The sequence below is a fragment of the Zonotrichia leucophrys genome, chromosome 4 (genome assembly GCF_028769735.1).
Source record: "Zonotrichia leucophrys gambelii isolate GWCS_2022_RI chromosome 4, RI_Zleu_2.0, whole genome shotgun sequence".
NCBI classification, from domain to species: domain Eukaryota; kingdom Metazoa; phylum Chordata; class Aves; order Passeriformes; family Passerellidae; genus Zonotrichia; species Zonotrichia leucophrys.
The window spans coordinates 36081538-36097172 of record NC_088173.1 but is presented as its reverse complement, the minus strand read 5'-3'; the positions used below and the strand labels follow the sequence as shown (position 1 = coordinate 36097172).

At 42.3% G+C, this 15635-nt stretch overlaps 1 protein-coding gene across 25 annotated transcripts in view; it reads left to right on the top strand.

Annotated features, from left to right (window-relative positions):
• The window catches only part of ADGRL3 (adhesion G protein-coupled receptor L3), a 498089-nt gene that overhangs the window by 451388 nt on the left and 31066 nt on the right, over positions 1–15635 (top strand). For 17 of the 25 annotated variants that reach the window (XR_010439890.1, XM_064711138.1, XM_064711142.1 and 14 more), the window contains 4 exons: positions 4886–4912; positions 8218–8386; positions 11141–11266; positions 13835–13931. Coding sequence is in view for 24 of the 25 variants with exons in the window: in XM_064711138.1 (XP_064567208.1) it covers positions 4886–4912; positions 8218–8386; positions 11141–11266; positions 13835–13931 (419 nt within the window). In the remaining variant the exon portion in view is untranslated. The remainder of the gene's footprint in view (positions 1–4885; positions 4913–8217; positions 8387–11140; positions 11267–13834; positions 13932–15635) is intronic. The other 8 variants (XM_064711123.1, XM_064711133.1, XM_064711125.1 and 5 more) reach the window with 1 other exon arrangement.

The window sequence follows — 15635 nt, the reverse complement described above, 5'->3', positions numbered from 1 at the left end:
GAGAGCACCCTGCCTTTTAGTCTCCTGGTAACTCAGTGCTGCTCCCATGTAACCTTCATCTGCATCTCTGCATGAGCAAACTTGAGCAGGCAGCAGAAAGCAAACCCAGAAAAACCACTGGGAGTTGGCACAGAACAAATTACGTACAAGCTTCCTACCAAGAAAAGGTATGGCACATTTATATTTTGCCCAAGGGCCGAGTTTATGAGCACCTCAGAGGCAGAAACCCTGCCAGTGCTGGAAAAACATCTGAGACTGCACTTTTGTCTGCATGCCTTTTTCCCACAGAGATGTTGATGGCAGCATCTGATTTCATTTGTTGCAGTCTGCTGCTGTTTGAGTTTTTCACAGGAGGGTTTGGTTGATATCTGATTGTTTTGGTTTGGGGGTTTGATTATTTACCTGTGTTTTTGTGATGGTTGTGTTAATGTTGAATGGTGATTGTAAAGCACTAATCTTCCCACTGACAGGTGTTGTCCTTTCTGGATCTAAAAAAAAAAAAAATCAATCAGTGGTTATTGATTTGAGAGAGTGTCCTGGAAGATATTTAATACCTACAATCTTTCTGTGAACCCATAAATCATGATTATTGTTTTAAAAGGCCATGCATTTTAAGCACTTTGTCAGCAAGCCCTGCTGGTGCTATTTGGATAATACAAATGTGTCTAAAGGCTTTGCTGAATCCATATAGTGTGGAAACAATTAGATATGTGGTTACACATCAGTGTGGCTTGAATAATTGTGCCATGCCTTTGCAAAGTGAGGAGGAAGGAAATAAACAGGGTAAGCAATTCTGAGGGTAATTAATTACTTACAGAAAATGAGATGAACTTAACAGAATTGCTCTTTCCAATTGCAATAATTAAGGACAAGTCTGAGAAAGCAGGACATGACTTCCTTGGGTGAGTTGAGAGGAAAGGGATGATGCTTTGCCTGTGGCAGAAAAGTCTAGCCACTGGTTGCCCCAAATCATAGGCTTAGGCATCACACAGAGCCAAGGAAGGTTTGGCCTCATTGGTGTGATTAACATTTGCAGATGTAGTGATGGAAATCAAAAGCGGCTATGGCTTTCAATATATATAAAATTACCCTGTTGCCTGGTCTTCAAGGCATGTAAAGGCAGGAGTTTCTCCTGCAAATGAAGCTGTGGCAGGCTCACTGACCCCTGAGATGGATACAGATGTCTTGAGGGGACTGGCTACCTACTGTCAGAGACAGTGTGGGAGCCAGAAGATGGGACTGGTAAATGATGACTTGGAAGGCTGTGTGATGAACACCAGCAGCCTAAGGAAGGAGATTAGGAAGTCATTTGGCTTCATGCCATCAAGGTGGTAACTTTGTCACGAAATGCAAAGGCAAAATCCTTTAAGCACTCTTTTATTGCTTGCTATTGATTTTTCTTGCCATGAAGATGCTCCCTCACTAATTAATGATGAACCCGTTTGCTTTATGAGGGGAGTGCTGGACTTTCCAGCTTCTTCAATAAATCAATCTTTTCTAATCCTTGAAATTTCAAAAAACAAAAAAGAGAAAAAGAAAAAGAAAGTAAAGCATCTCTACTACTTCATATTGGCAGGCAGTGGGGAGACACAATAGCACACTTTATTTTGTGTTTCCCTCCTGCTTGCCTGCAGGAAACATCTGCCTCTCTGCTTTATTTGCACCATGTTAAAATTAATTCCACGGGCCTTTCTGAATGCTTTTGTGGGGGCACATCATCCATCTGTTGTTATTTGGGTTTCATCACCCCTAACAGCTACTAAAGGTCCTGTATACTCACTTTGGTGTTTTTCCTTCCTATCCAAACAGTTATTTTGGGGCCCAAGGCATCAGTCCATGTGCTTATTGAGCCTTTTCCTATTATCACAGACATAGGGAAATACTTGGAATTGTCAAAAGAGTGATAAATTCAAGTTAAGTAAAGTTAAACTGTAAAGGGTTGTACAAAATTATAATATGTAAAGTCAATTAGTTATGTAGGGTCTTATTAAAGGCCTAGGTTTACTCTAAATATGGCTCAAAACTTCAGTTTGTTGCATTAAAAAACAAACAAACAAAAAAAAGCTCTTCAAAGCATAAGAAGACCAGCCATTATTCTTTTTAAATGAGAGCTCAATAGCTGCTTTTTGAAAACAGACTTTCTCTGTTCAGCAGCATTTTAGAGCCAGTCTTCATATGAAGGTAAATTCTTGACTTACTCTTCCTGCTGCAGAAAAAGTGAAAGCTTTAACATTTTATGATATTGGTAATCCAGGTACATGAAAGTAATTTGCTTCATGTAATACAAGTTGCAGATTGTCTGTGAGTGTTTTGGGCTGTCCGCGTGTATCCCAGCAATTCAGTCTCCTGGTGACAAAAAGGTGTTTCTTGGGATTTTAAAAGGATAGGTAGTGTAAAAGGGGTTCCTGAGCTTAAGATGAATTGATTTTGAAATTCCTTAAGCATCTAAACAAGGATATAAGTAGCTAATTTTAACAACTTTTTTAAAAAAAGTACTGGTCCGGACATGTAGACCAAATATAGGAATGTAGAAAGTAATGTGAACAATCCTTTCTCATCAGTGAAGGAGAAGGTACTCTGGGAAATTGAAAGACATCTAACTTAAATAAGATTTTGAAAGAGTTTTACATGATGTGTAATTAACCTTAAGAAGTCTTTGCCCCAAGGTAAAGTAAGGGCTTTTTTAAGATTAGAAAATGAATTAGGTATTTATACAGCTTGGTAGACCATCCACTATCCATCATCTGGGCTGCAAAGAAACACAGGGGAGGTGAGGTAAGATTTCACAGGTTCAATGAATAATGCAGCCACTAAAGATCAGCTTTTTACCTTCAGGTATTTGAAAGTGAAGCCTCCACCTAAGCCATCATTCAGGTTTTCTCTGCAGTCTGTAGAGAAATGCATTTCTGCAGGGAATGGTGAAGCCCTGCCTACCTTAAATACCTGTTCTTTTAAGGGATAAATTCCTCTTTGGGGGTACTAGTCTGACCTTATCTGTGGGGGGAGCAGGGTCACATAATTTAAATGCAGTGGGCTATATCCCTTACTGCCAGCTATTGGATGGATTTAACCAAATCTGGAGATAGCGCTTCAGATGCAGCATCTCAGGCTGTGCTAGGCTAAATTTTCCAACAGTTTCTGCTTCAACAATTACTTGCCTTTACTACTAGTGAATACAATCTCAGTTTTACAGTCAGCACCTCCATTTTTCTGGGAACTGAGGCTCTTCCAGGGCTTTTCTCTTTTCTAAGTGATGGGTTTTACGTATTGCAGATAATGACACAGTATTTCTGCAGCATTGATAGGTTTCACAGACTTCACCAGGGGTAAAAAAACCAAAACATTCTGAAGTAATTTTTGTCAGAAATTGTTGCTAACACAAGAGTTAAGCTTCTTACAACACTTGAGTTGGTAAAATGAAAAGGATTGTATTTCATGAGAGCTACAAGACACTAAATTCTACGGCCCTTGTGTGTAGAGAATTAAACTGGGAGTTAGGCATCTTTGAAAATCTCACAGTCACCTGTTTGCCTAGACACATCCATGTTGGAAATAGGGGAAGAACTGCTAAGGTCTTTTTGGTGGTTTTCTCCTGAGCTGCTTTGAAGTGTTAGCCTCAAGCTCAAAGGTAATCCGAGTTTACCAGTTTTACATTTTGTCTGTACAAAAGATAAAATGGAACCTTCAGCTGCCTTGAAGAAATGCTATTATGGGTTGCTGAAAAACTTTGTGAGGGTCTGGACAGTAACAGCAACATAAAAAAACCCTTCAAATTTTGTACTTTTATAATCTTGTGCAGGTTGCTTTTCAGTATAAAGTTTTTACCATAAAACCTGCATGTTTGTGAACACAGTAATAGAAATCCAGGCCCTGCTCCTGCCCACGCTGCCGGGCTGACAAGTCCAGATTGTGTCATATCTTCATTTCATTTAATTGCATTGTAGGGGAGCTGCAGGTTGCCAGTGTTGACCAAAGGAGGTCTCAGCAGGATGGACTGGCCCTGGCTGTGTTGCCAGGGGTAATGAGATGAACATACTGAGCCATCCTCCATCTCTGGCACCCATGGGGTTTCTGTGAGGGATCTCAGGTTCAAAACCTCTGTGCCAGTGGGGAGAGGAGTCCTGGGAGTTGTTGCACTTTGCCTGCCACACAGGCAGGGTTAGGCACACAGCCTGTCCCAGAAGGACAGGGAGAGTCCCCATGGAAAATTACTGCAGCTAATCTTGTGTCCCCACAGTGGCAGGAGCTGAGTGATCCAGCTTGGTTTCTTCATCGCTGCACTGAGCTGCTTTTCACCCTTGCTGGGCAGAGGCCTTTCTTTGCTCTGCCCCATGAAATGGTAGCAAATAGGTCCATGTTGTGTCACTCAGGGCTTTAGAAGTTCCTGATCCCATTACCTCATGAATGCTGCAGTCTGACTCATAATGTGGCGATTTGGAAGTTCCACTTTGGAAAAGTAAATGGCAGTCAAGATACTCTTGTAACATGCTCCAGCCGCACAGACTTCAGTTTTGCCACTTGAACACATGAAAGCTGCCTGTGGTGGCTATGCTGGGGTTTCAAAACTTGTCTTCTCCAGTGACAGCCATGACATTTGGAAGATATTTCAAAGTCCATTGATAGCTGTGGGATGGTGGCCAGGAGGGGTAGCTGCAGCACACAGCCTGCTTCTGTGCATTAAGCCAGCATTCCCAGTCATGTTTCAATTCCCTGGGACAGCAAGCCAGGCTGGCTGGTGTGTTCCAGGCACACCTGGTGCCAGTCCCCCTTTGGTTTTGGTGATGGCTGGTGGGAGAAGGGAGGGGAACTAGCAATAAACTCAATTCTCTATGTCATTATATTTCTAATGTTGGTGTTCTTGTCTTTATGTCTATGCATTCTTTAGCTATGAGGATAACAGACCCTTCATCAAGTAAGAATGACCTGAATGGCTGATAAATTTCATTTATCAGTGTGGTCTCATGAACCAGCTGTCAGATCAATATTGAAAAATCATTAAAGCTTCTGTCATTCGCTTTTGAGGCAGAAGAGCAAACTGTGCAGGAATATGGTCAGGCATACAGCTAAGGTGCAGAGTAAATGTGCTGCATGTGTATTGCCAACCAGTTGTCACCTTATTTGCTTTATATTCTTTAATTGGATGTTACTTAAATTCAGGGTGAAAGCTCCCAATTTAATCCTGCATAGTACAGACTTGTTCTACCAATACCAGCCTCTGATCCCCTGTGCTCTGTCACTGGGATTGCTTTATGGCAGTATAAATACAGAAGCAAATTTTCAAAAAGGTGCATGGCTGCTATTCCCCATGATTCCCTTTCTAGTTAATGGGAGTAGTCCAAGCAAATCTGTGTGCATTGGTAGCTCCTTACTCATTGGAATACCTCCTAATTGTCCCTAATTGTAAACCACTGATTTTCAAAGGCATCAAAAATTTTTGTCTCTTTATTGCAATAAAATTTCACTACAGGAAAGAAAAGCCATGGAAAAGCAGCAGCAAGTCTGTACAAAGAGCAAGATAAAAACCTCAAGCTGCACCAAAAAAAAAAACCCAAAAAAAAGCCTGTGAAGAAAGCCAAAAATGCCTAGAAATTATATACCTTAGGGCACCCATGCTTTTTCTCCTGCAACCAAAAACTTAACGTGCAGTAGCACAAAATAGAAGCAGATCAACTTTGCAGTAGACTTTCAGTTTGTTCTTCTGGTGAAGAGTCCTTCGTATTTGTCCTTTCAGCACCATTCCCATGTTCTCTTTCATCGCTTGGCTCTGGTTTTTTCTGCGGATGCGGGATGGAGCTTTTCACAGTAATCTCCACATCCTCTTATCACCAGGTCTTGTTTTCTGAGGCACAACACTGTTAATGTGTGCAGTTTGCACTGTTGGGGGTCTTCTAACCCACAGATTCCTTTCCATCACTGAAGGTAGCATATCTTCACTAAATAACTGTTTCATTCCTGCACACATCTGCACCCAAAGGCTTTTTAATCAGATTCAAGAATGGGCTATGCTTTAAAGCAGAATACTTTTCTGATTTCCAGGGAATAATTTTGAAAAGACTCTGGAAATGCAGGAAGCTTTTATCTGGGGATGAGAAAAGAGGAAATTGGGGGGAAAAAAAAGGGGGGGGGTTTCCACTTAATTTGTTCTTTTTTTTTTTGTTTTGGTAAAAAAGAAAATTTTTTGTATTTTATTAATTGGTATGCAACTAGGACAATAGCATGCTCTCACTGATGGTGGAATCTTGGGGAAAAAAATATCCCAAGTGACTAAAGCTGTAAACTTTATCTAGCGACTACCTTTCTGAAGGATTGTAAGAGTGTATTTTCAATTTGCATCACGCTAAATATTTATTAGTGGAATTGACTGGAAATGCTTCAAAGGAGCTGTTCTGGTCTGCTAGGTCCATAATAGTGATTTTTAAAGAACTATCTTAATAAGCTGTTACCTTAGGGAGCTCTTCTGGTCATGTGGTTAAATAATACATATTTTATAAACTTCAGTGGAAGACTTAATGCTGTGTTTTCATTCTAATACCTAAAGGGAAAAAAAAAACAAACAACAAAAGACTTGAATACAACATTGGTATGCTTTTGTTTGTGACAAGCCCTGCTAAAAGGAAAAGGATTCAAGGCTGTAGCTGCCATGGCGTCTCCATAGCTGAGATTGTCTGTCTGACCTCTGCAGGGCTGCTTTGTCCCCCCAAATTGCTGCTGCTTCATCTTTCTCCACCTTGCCCCATGCTCTGCTTAGCAGATGGGAGCCCAAACATGCCCAAACCCAGGCTGAAGGGGCTTGGAATCATAGGCAGGTCTTTGTCCCTGCGAACCTCCTGGAGCACCTCAGGGGGCCTTGGGGCAGACAAGGAAACAGAGGTGCTGGCTCGCTGCAGTCTTGTCTCATTTTGGATATAGAAGGGCTAAACAGGGAGGAAGGGGTGCAAATATTGGATATCAGTGCATTCATTTTTATGGTGTTACACCTAATGGTAACAGAGGATGGCAGAAGAAAACCAAAGCCTTCAGGTAAAGGGCAGATATTCAAGGTGCTGCTTGCTTCCCAGCTAGAAGTGGACTCCCTCCCCTGTGCAGCAGCAATTCCTTTAAAGTTGTAGGTAATGCATCATGTGAAAACTAGGCTAGGAGCAGGACAGAGTTCCTACACTGCTTCTCACACTTCTTCTCTTGTCCTGGTGTTTGAAGATCAGTCTTTGAAAGAGTAATTTAGGAGATGACTAAATGTTGTTTAGCAGGGTAACATGGAATACTCCACCTGCCATCCCAGCAGAGCTTCCAGCTTTCTTGAAACACCCAAAACCCCTAAGATGCAGCAGCCATCCCATGTCTCCAGCTCTGTTGTCCAGGTAGAAAGTCAGTGGGAGAAGGCAAGCAAAAACCTCCTGCTCCCCCTGTTTGTTGGAACAACATTTGGGGCCGAGCACACCTCTACTACACCTCTACTCCCACTGCCCGCCTGAGGTGGAGCAAGTGATGATTTAGTTGTACAGCCCATGTGAAGAAGGATTGCCCCTCCTTTTCTCCAGGGAGAAGTGTGGCAGCAGCTCCCACGTTAGCAAATGTAGTGTGTGAGTGCCTGTACGAGTACACACACTTCCCCTCGTTGCAGGGTGGAAGAAGTGTGAAGCAGCATAGCAAAGAACGTCCTTGTGTGGAGTGGATCTGGCAAGCAGGGAAGGCTTGCCCACCTGCCTGTAGCTGTTTATCTGGCTTACAGGCATATGGGAGACTAGCTAAAATGCAGCAAAACATGTGTCTTGGTGTTAAGTGTAAATAAAGAAGCTAATCCAGCTGGCAGTCCTGTGAAACCAGTGGACACTAAAAAAAGTGACAATCAGAGTTGTCATTTCATTTGGTTTATTTTCTTTCCCTCCATTTGCAGAAATAACATCTACATGTCATTTACATGCACACTGCTTTTACATATTTAAAAAAGAGACATTGTGGTTACAAATGTGCTTTGGTTATGATAAATTTCTATGCTCATAACACTTCCATTTCCTTGTATTTCCTCAAGCTTGAAGATTTGTAAACTGCATTCAGCTTGAAGACAAAAGCTCCCTATGATTTATTTTGAAATGCTATTTTCTTCTTGCTAAAACCAGGGGCAAAATCTTCCTGCCTGTAGACACATGCCTTCTTTTGTGTAGCTGAAAAACCAATCCCATTCCTTTTTTCTTTTTTTTTTTTTGTTTCTCCTGACAGGTCCTGGGTTATAGGTGCAATAGCCCTACTCTGCCTATTAGGACTGACCTGGGCATTCGGACTCATGTATATTAATGAAAGCACAGTCATCATGGCGTATCTCTTCACCATATTCAATTCTCTGCAGGGAATGTTTATATTCATTTTCCATTGTGTCCTCCAGAAAAAGGTAAGATGATGGTTCCCAGCAGCAAGAGGTGGTAACGAGGTGTTTTGTTGCCTAACAACCACAGCACAGCATCCTCTGTGCTCCCTGAATTCCTATCACACAGATTTATCTCTGTGCACCTAATAAGGGTGGTATTTAGACTGGAAACCAGCAAGGTGCTGGGGAATGAGGTTCTAACAAAGATCTGTGGCAGTGGCATTTCAGCAGCCAGGGCCCTGGCAGATGTGTCAGAGACAAGGGAGAAGGCAGCTGTCAGTTTGCAGGGTCCTGCTGTCAGGGCTTTCCCTGCTGTCAGCCAGATTCTCCTTCCTTGCATGCCAGTGGGGATGAGAGGGGAGAGAATCCACTAGCATCCAGAAAGTGCTCCTGTGGCTGAGTGCTCACGGCAAAGTGGAGCTTTACATCCTCATTTGCAGCCCCTGCAGGAAATTGCCCCTTTCCGTGGCAGCATATGTGGGTTGATGGGATGTAATAGGGGCTGCTTCCCCTGCTTTTTTGAGAAGTGAGGGACCTGTGTTCTGCAGTGGTTCATTAGCCTTTGTATTGCTTGGGTCTGATGCAGTGTTGTAGAAATCTTCCTCAAAGCAAGCACAGCAAGTGCTTCTTGGTGGAAATTGAAGTATGCCCCAATTAACATTTGCAAGATAACAGTGGAGTAACTTAGATAAACTCCAGGGGGGAAAAAGTAAACACAACAGAATGAAAATTCGGTGTTTATGTAGATCAAATTTACAGCCTCTGACAATCAGTAATAAGTATTTTTAAGAACCTTTTTGTTCTCTACTTAAATTTTGTTATACAGAGCTCTCCAATTCTGTGCATGTCTGCTGATAATTTGCATTTTAGTTTCAAAACTTTACTGAACCAGTAGGGAAGACTTTATGTGGATACACTGGTGCCAGTTTCTCAGGGTAACCAGTAACTTTTGGTGAAATAGCTATTGAGTAAAGTCAGGTCTGTGTTGAGATCTGTCCTCAATCTGAGAGCCACAGGCTTGCTCCTCTGTTACTCACATTTTCCTATACAGGCAAGGGAGATCTGACCCATGAGAACATAATCAAAATTATAAAAAGTGAGCTCTGCAAGTGATGCCTTTGTAAGAATCTACAGAGCTGTGTGCAAGTGGCATTCTTGAAACCAAAGGAAGACTTCTGGGGTTAAGAGTTTTATCCTTGTTGTTGCATCTCAGATTTGTCCATCTTAAGAAGCTTTAAAGCTTTATCTAGATGCAACTTCCTGCTGATGATCCCAAACCTTTCAGCAGGAAAGTTTCCAGGCAAAATGATAATAAGAGTGTAGGAAGCATCACCATTGCTTATTAAATCTGCAGGTGCTTCTCTGTGAGGAGTTTGAATTTTTTTTTCTGCACTCTTCTGACTGGTACATCCTCTCAGCTCCAATGCACCCCGCAAAGGGTCAGTCCCTAGCCCAGCATCCCTGCACTGCTCCACAGCCTCCTTGCCCGTGGGGTTCTCAGTCAGCATGACAGAACCATTCTCTTTTCTGTCTTAAGCCAATTTACACCCTTAAATCACCACTGATGATGGTGGAATTGTTCCTGATTTACAGCTGCACAGAGGGAAGGAGAATGCAGCTGGTACCTTGACGTGGGGTGGATGCACCTCTCTGACCTAAGAGCTGAGGGAGGTATTATTTAAAGGGAGAAAAAAAAAATTTCCTTTCCTATCTATCATGGCCTGGAAAATCGGCAAAGTGCTGCAGAGAGGCGAGCAGTGGGTGGCTAATTAAAGCAATTGAATTATTTTCTCTCAGCAAAGGATTGATTAGGCACTCGAGCACATTGGGCACTTGTGGTATGTGTTTGTCTCAAGCTCTTAAGGAAGAGCCTAATGAAAAAGCTGTAATTTGCTGTTTAAACAGTTGCTTCACAGAGTTGTGAAATGCTCATGGAGAGTTTGGCAAAACTGTACAGCTAACCGTGTGCTTCAAGGAATTGCAACTGGTGTTTTGGATATGCATGATGGTTTGGGGGCTTTTTCTGTGTCAATGGGAAACATGACCCTCTTTTGGCTTTTTCAGTACAGTCTGCTCACCTTTATCCCTGTCCCATCTGGTTTCTGGGTATTGCTGCCCTTAAAAAGTCTCACCTGAAGCTTGGTAGAAGGTTAGATCCTGTCCTGGCACAAGTCAGCGTAGCTCCTCTGAAGCAAAGGATGTGGCACGGGTTTGACTACAATGCCCATTTAAAGCATGATTGGCTTGCACAGTGCTGTGGAAAAGCAGGCTCCAGCCATCCTTGAGCATTGGGAATATAATCTCTAATGCTGCTGGTTCTACTGTTTCCTCAAATTTCAATTTGACTGCAAGAAACATTTATTTAATAAAAAAATCAATAGCTTTCATATGTTTCTCTTGGAATTCTTCTTTCTTAGTCCCCTGCCAGAAGCAATAACTTCTAGTGCCTTGATGAGCCAATATGCTAGTTTATATCAAATCTACAACAATATTAATTTTCAGTCATAAATAGTGTACCTGCACTTTCTCCTGTGCTCCTTTGATGTTCCTCAGAGGATGCTGTAGCTGACTGGTGCCCATGAGCAGCTTTGAAGTCTCTTCTGGCATCCTCAGCCAGGAGCTCAGCTGCAAGGGGTACCAGCCTGCTTTCCCACACACTGCAACAGGTTTTGTGTCAGCCAAACACTGAGGAAAAACCAGGGGCTGTGTTGACAATCAGAAGGCAGTGGGCTGGAGGAGGGGCTGCCTGCTCACCACCTCTGCTCTTTCCGTGGCCAGGTCCGTAAGGAGTACGGGAAATGCCTGCGCACACATTGCTGTAGTGGGAAAAGTACAGACAGCTCCATCGGCTCAGGAAAAACCTCGGGGTCAAGGACACCTGGAAGATATTCCACAGGCTCACAGGTAACCCACAATTTTGTCTGTGTCCCAAGGCCATGCCAAGACCCTTCTCAGCTATTCTGGGAGGAAAGTTCCTCTCGGCACCAAAGGAGCTGCCCTAGGCCACTCCCCAGTGCACCTGCAGAGATTTCCCTCACTTCCAGACCTGAACTCAACACAGTGGTCTCCCCTGAGATGTGTTGGCAATTAAGTGCCTCTTCAAGAACCTTCTGAATAGTTCTGTTGGGAATGAAAAGTGCAGACTTGCCTTCCAGAGGCAGGTTGGTAGTTATCACCTCAGGTATCCTGCCTGCTCTCCATGGGAAGCAGGAGGTGGAAGCATTTTGTCAGCTGTGCTACATTCCAGTACATCCTTTAATCATGAGATGAAGGTTGTCACTATTAACTATTAACATGTACAAGAATGATGCTATAAGCCCCGAGTGTTTTTCTTGTAAAAAAATTTAAAGGCTACAAGTGTCTTGTAGCAGACCTCCCAGTGAAAGAGCTGGCTGTCTGACATGCAGTGGTTTGGTCTGTTTTGTGCCTCACACAATTTGCCTTAGCTTATAGACCTCTTAGGGCAAGCCATTGGGGTCAGACTATCTCACTAAGCTACTAGATTTGTTGCCTTTGTTCACCTGAAAATTCAGGTTTTGTGTAGTTTGCACACTTAGCAGTTTTGAAGCTAACTTGTGTGTAGAGATGCAGATTTATGGATGAAGAGTTCATACAAAATGAAGAAACTTATTTCTTAATCAATAGAAACCAAACACAAATTTATTCAGTATTAGTAATGGAAGTAATTATACATGACAGTTCCACTATTAAATTATAAAAGACATGCAGCGAGTAACAGCTTATAACTTTCCAGGAAAACCTAATTTGCAACTTATGTCTTGGAGCAAATCATTATTTATTTGCAGTGGTTTCCAAGATGTCACCCAAAAGCTCTGCTTTGGTGTTTTCAAAGGTCTGGTAGCTATGCAGAGCAAATAAAAGCAATAGAATATAGAACCTCTCTCCAGCAGGCCATCAAATCCAAGTAATGTCCAAAACTCAAAATATCCAGCAGCATTTAGGTGGCTGATTTGAAAGCCTCTGGTGTTACAAAACTTAGCTGCTGTGCTGGTGCCCTCCTCTCTAAGAAGGGTTGACTTCAATGGTTCCCCCCTCTCACCAGTCCCAGCACAAGAGAACAAGCCCTTTTGAGGGTGAACTGAGTCTTATTTTGCCTGCAGAAACGTGTCCTTGAAAGGATGGAAGTTCCTAAGGCCTATTGTAGCCAGGAGAAACCTCACACAGGTGATGGAGAATAGATGGAGATCAGCCTAAGTTGTTGAAAACATTGGGTCCTAACTTTAAATAGAGAAGACCATGAGGAGGAAAGCTTCAAAGACCCCTTTATTCTCTGAGAAGCACATAGAAAACAGAATAATTAATCTACAATGGATCATGTCAGAGAAATAGAATAAATTAAATGTCCAGGTGAAAAATAATTACTGTGAAAGATCATGGGTCTCATGTCACATGGTACTTCCATTTATAGAGAGCTAATGCATTATTAGGAGATGCTGTTATGCCATGGTTAGTGAGTAATCCAGGACTTTTCAGTCTGTGACCATATGATTAGGCCTTGGTAAATCTCTCATGGCTAAAATCTCACTAGAGAAACCACTGGATTTTTGGCACTTAAGAAAAACTTGGTCTGTCACAATGGGAAAAAGGTTTCCCAGTCCCCCATACCACCTACCATCACCTTCACACAGCTAGAGAAAACGTCCATCAGAGTCACAGACATCAGGTGAGGGAGAGTTTCCCTGGAACACCTGGATTCTCCAGTCACTTTCATGCAGGAATTGGGATTGAACTGCTCACAAGATGCATTTTGCCTGATTTTTTGATATGTTTTGCAAGGTCTCGTTGGGGAGGAGTGAGACAGTGATGTAAATGCCACAGAGGCAGATACTTCACAGCATATTTGAGGAAGAAAACAGAAGGCCAACATATTCAGGACACTTTTGCCAGTAGCAGAAGCTATACCACAGATGGCAAAAGCATCACAGATTTTTCAGTATGAGAACAGAAGTCATTCATTTGCGGGGAATTTTTTTGCCCCCCTAAAATCCACAAGATGGAAAATAGCTATAGAAAACTTCTGTTCATTAAGGGACACCAAGACACAAATCAAGTCTTCTGTTACACTTCACAAAAAATAAGAAACAAGTTGTCTGAGAAGCACACGTGCTTCTGTGTTTATTTTTCCATTATTTGGTGCTATATTGGTAAACCTGCAGCTGGCATGGGGTCTGAGTTTCTCTCATGCATGATTTATTTTTTTTAAATTAAGATGTAGCAATTCAAATCTACACTCTTTCTTTGAGCTAGGCATTTGTGTTACAAAGTAAGTCTGGCAGGGTCTGACATGCATGAGGCAGGTTACAACAAAACAGCAACTGCTTGCTTACAGCTGGCTAGAAGCAAGTCTCATCCTGAGCTAGACATGCCAGTAGCCATCCTTAGTGAGGCAGAAAGAAACCTCTCTGCAGCTGCTAAAAATTCATTGCCTGCTGTGCTTCAATCCCTCTTCAGAGCCGGATTCGTAGGATGTGGAATGACACAGTTCGAAAGCAGTCCGAGTCTTCCTTTATTACTGGAGATATAAACAGTTCAGCTTCACTCAACAGAGGTAATTATAAATGGTTTTTCATATCTCTAACTCTTCTGATGGCTTTAAGGAGTCTGAAATATACTGCCTCTTTGTCCCCTGCCTTTTCCTCCTCACCCCAAATGTCACTGGATCCTGTTCTACCACCCAAGAAATGTTACAGTGATAAATGGGAGGAGATGTTATGGCGGTTGTTGCCTTCTTTTTCTTTTCTTTCTTTATTTCTACACGTGCGTTTTTAAGAATTGTCATTTCTGGAAGGAAGTTAGAAAAATTGAAAGAGAGAAATGAAATAAAGCTGAAATCTCCCCTTTCCCTCAGAAAGCTGCTAGTGCCAGAAGCTGCTGACGTGTCAGGCCTCGTTGCTGACAGTGAAAATGGGCCATTGCAGCACTGTACAGCCTGTGTTAAGCATCACAGGAGTCCTGATTGTCCTGCATATGTAGCAATACTGTCATCTTTACAGAAGCAAAAGTGAACAGCAGAACATAGACGTAAGGAAAAACTGTGCTTGGAACAAAATTGTCTGTGTTGGTGTTAATATACCTAGTTTGAAGAAGTGACTGATGTGAACTTTATAGACATCTGTGGAGGAAAGGCTATCAGAAATGTATATGCCAAACAAAATGTGGTGTCTGGCACAAGGGGAAATATGAACAGCTTTTTTAAACCAAGTGTTTTTCAGAGAGTTGTAGGAAACAGAATACAAGAAAAAGAGCCTGAGAGGTTGTTTCCTTTCTCTTCCATACAGCTACTTCATGAATTAACCCTCAGCAACCAGATGCCAGACTCTGTTTTGTGTTATCTGTCCAGTTGATGGTGAAATTAAGAGAGGGTAGAATTTGGATTACTGGGCCTAGCTGTTCTCTCATGATGATAAAAACCAAATGTATTTCCAGTCCTGATGGTTGTTCTGCAAAGCTGTACTGAGAATTGAGTTGGGACTTTGGTTCCTATTCAGTCTTTATTCTCTCTGATTTTAGGGTGATTTTTGCCTGAGGATAGGCTTGAAGGATTTTGACTGTGTCGAGTAATATTGAGTGCTGAGTGGTGGGGGAACTAGGGGTACATGATTCTGTTCTCTGAGCATTATACACACTGCCCAAATCAGTGCAAAGGAGGAAGGCAGTTTAACATGGAGCTGTAGTGTTCTTCAACTCACTGGTCTTTTTCTGTGCCAGGATATTTTCCCTTTGCACTGAAGATGCATTAATAAAGTTGACTATAACATTCCATTACTGCAAACGCCTGATTTATCCACATACATCACCCTCACATCTCTCTCTGTCTCTGCATTAAGGACTGCAGAGCACCAGTTTGAGTCTAATGGAGGGGGGAATTGGTTGTCACGCAGAGGTTCCAGCAAAAGCCAGTTTCCCTCAGCCATCCATCCCACTGCTCCGTCTCAGTGGCAAACCAGAATCTGTTATGCATGAAATGTTTGCTCCTCTAGTTAGCACGTAAGTTGAACTTGCTCTCTGATGCAGCTGATTTACCAAGGACTGTGTTTTAGCAAACAGGATCTCCTGGCTTTGTTACCAAAAGAAAGGTGTCTCTCCTTTTATGGTTGTGTACTTTTCTCTGTGCCAAGAGGCAAGTATGTGTGTCAACTGGGACAAGTGAAGAGATTTCAAATGGACAATATCCATCCCAGTGTGGTGAGAGCCTGTTACAATATGTGCCTGTTATTTAAACGTCAATTGGGCAATGAACTGGCAGGGGAAG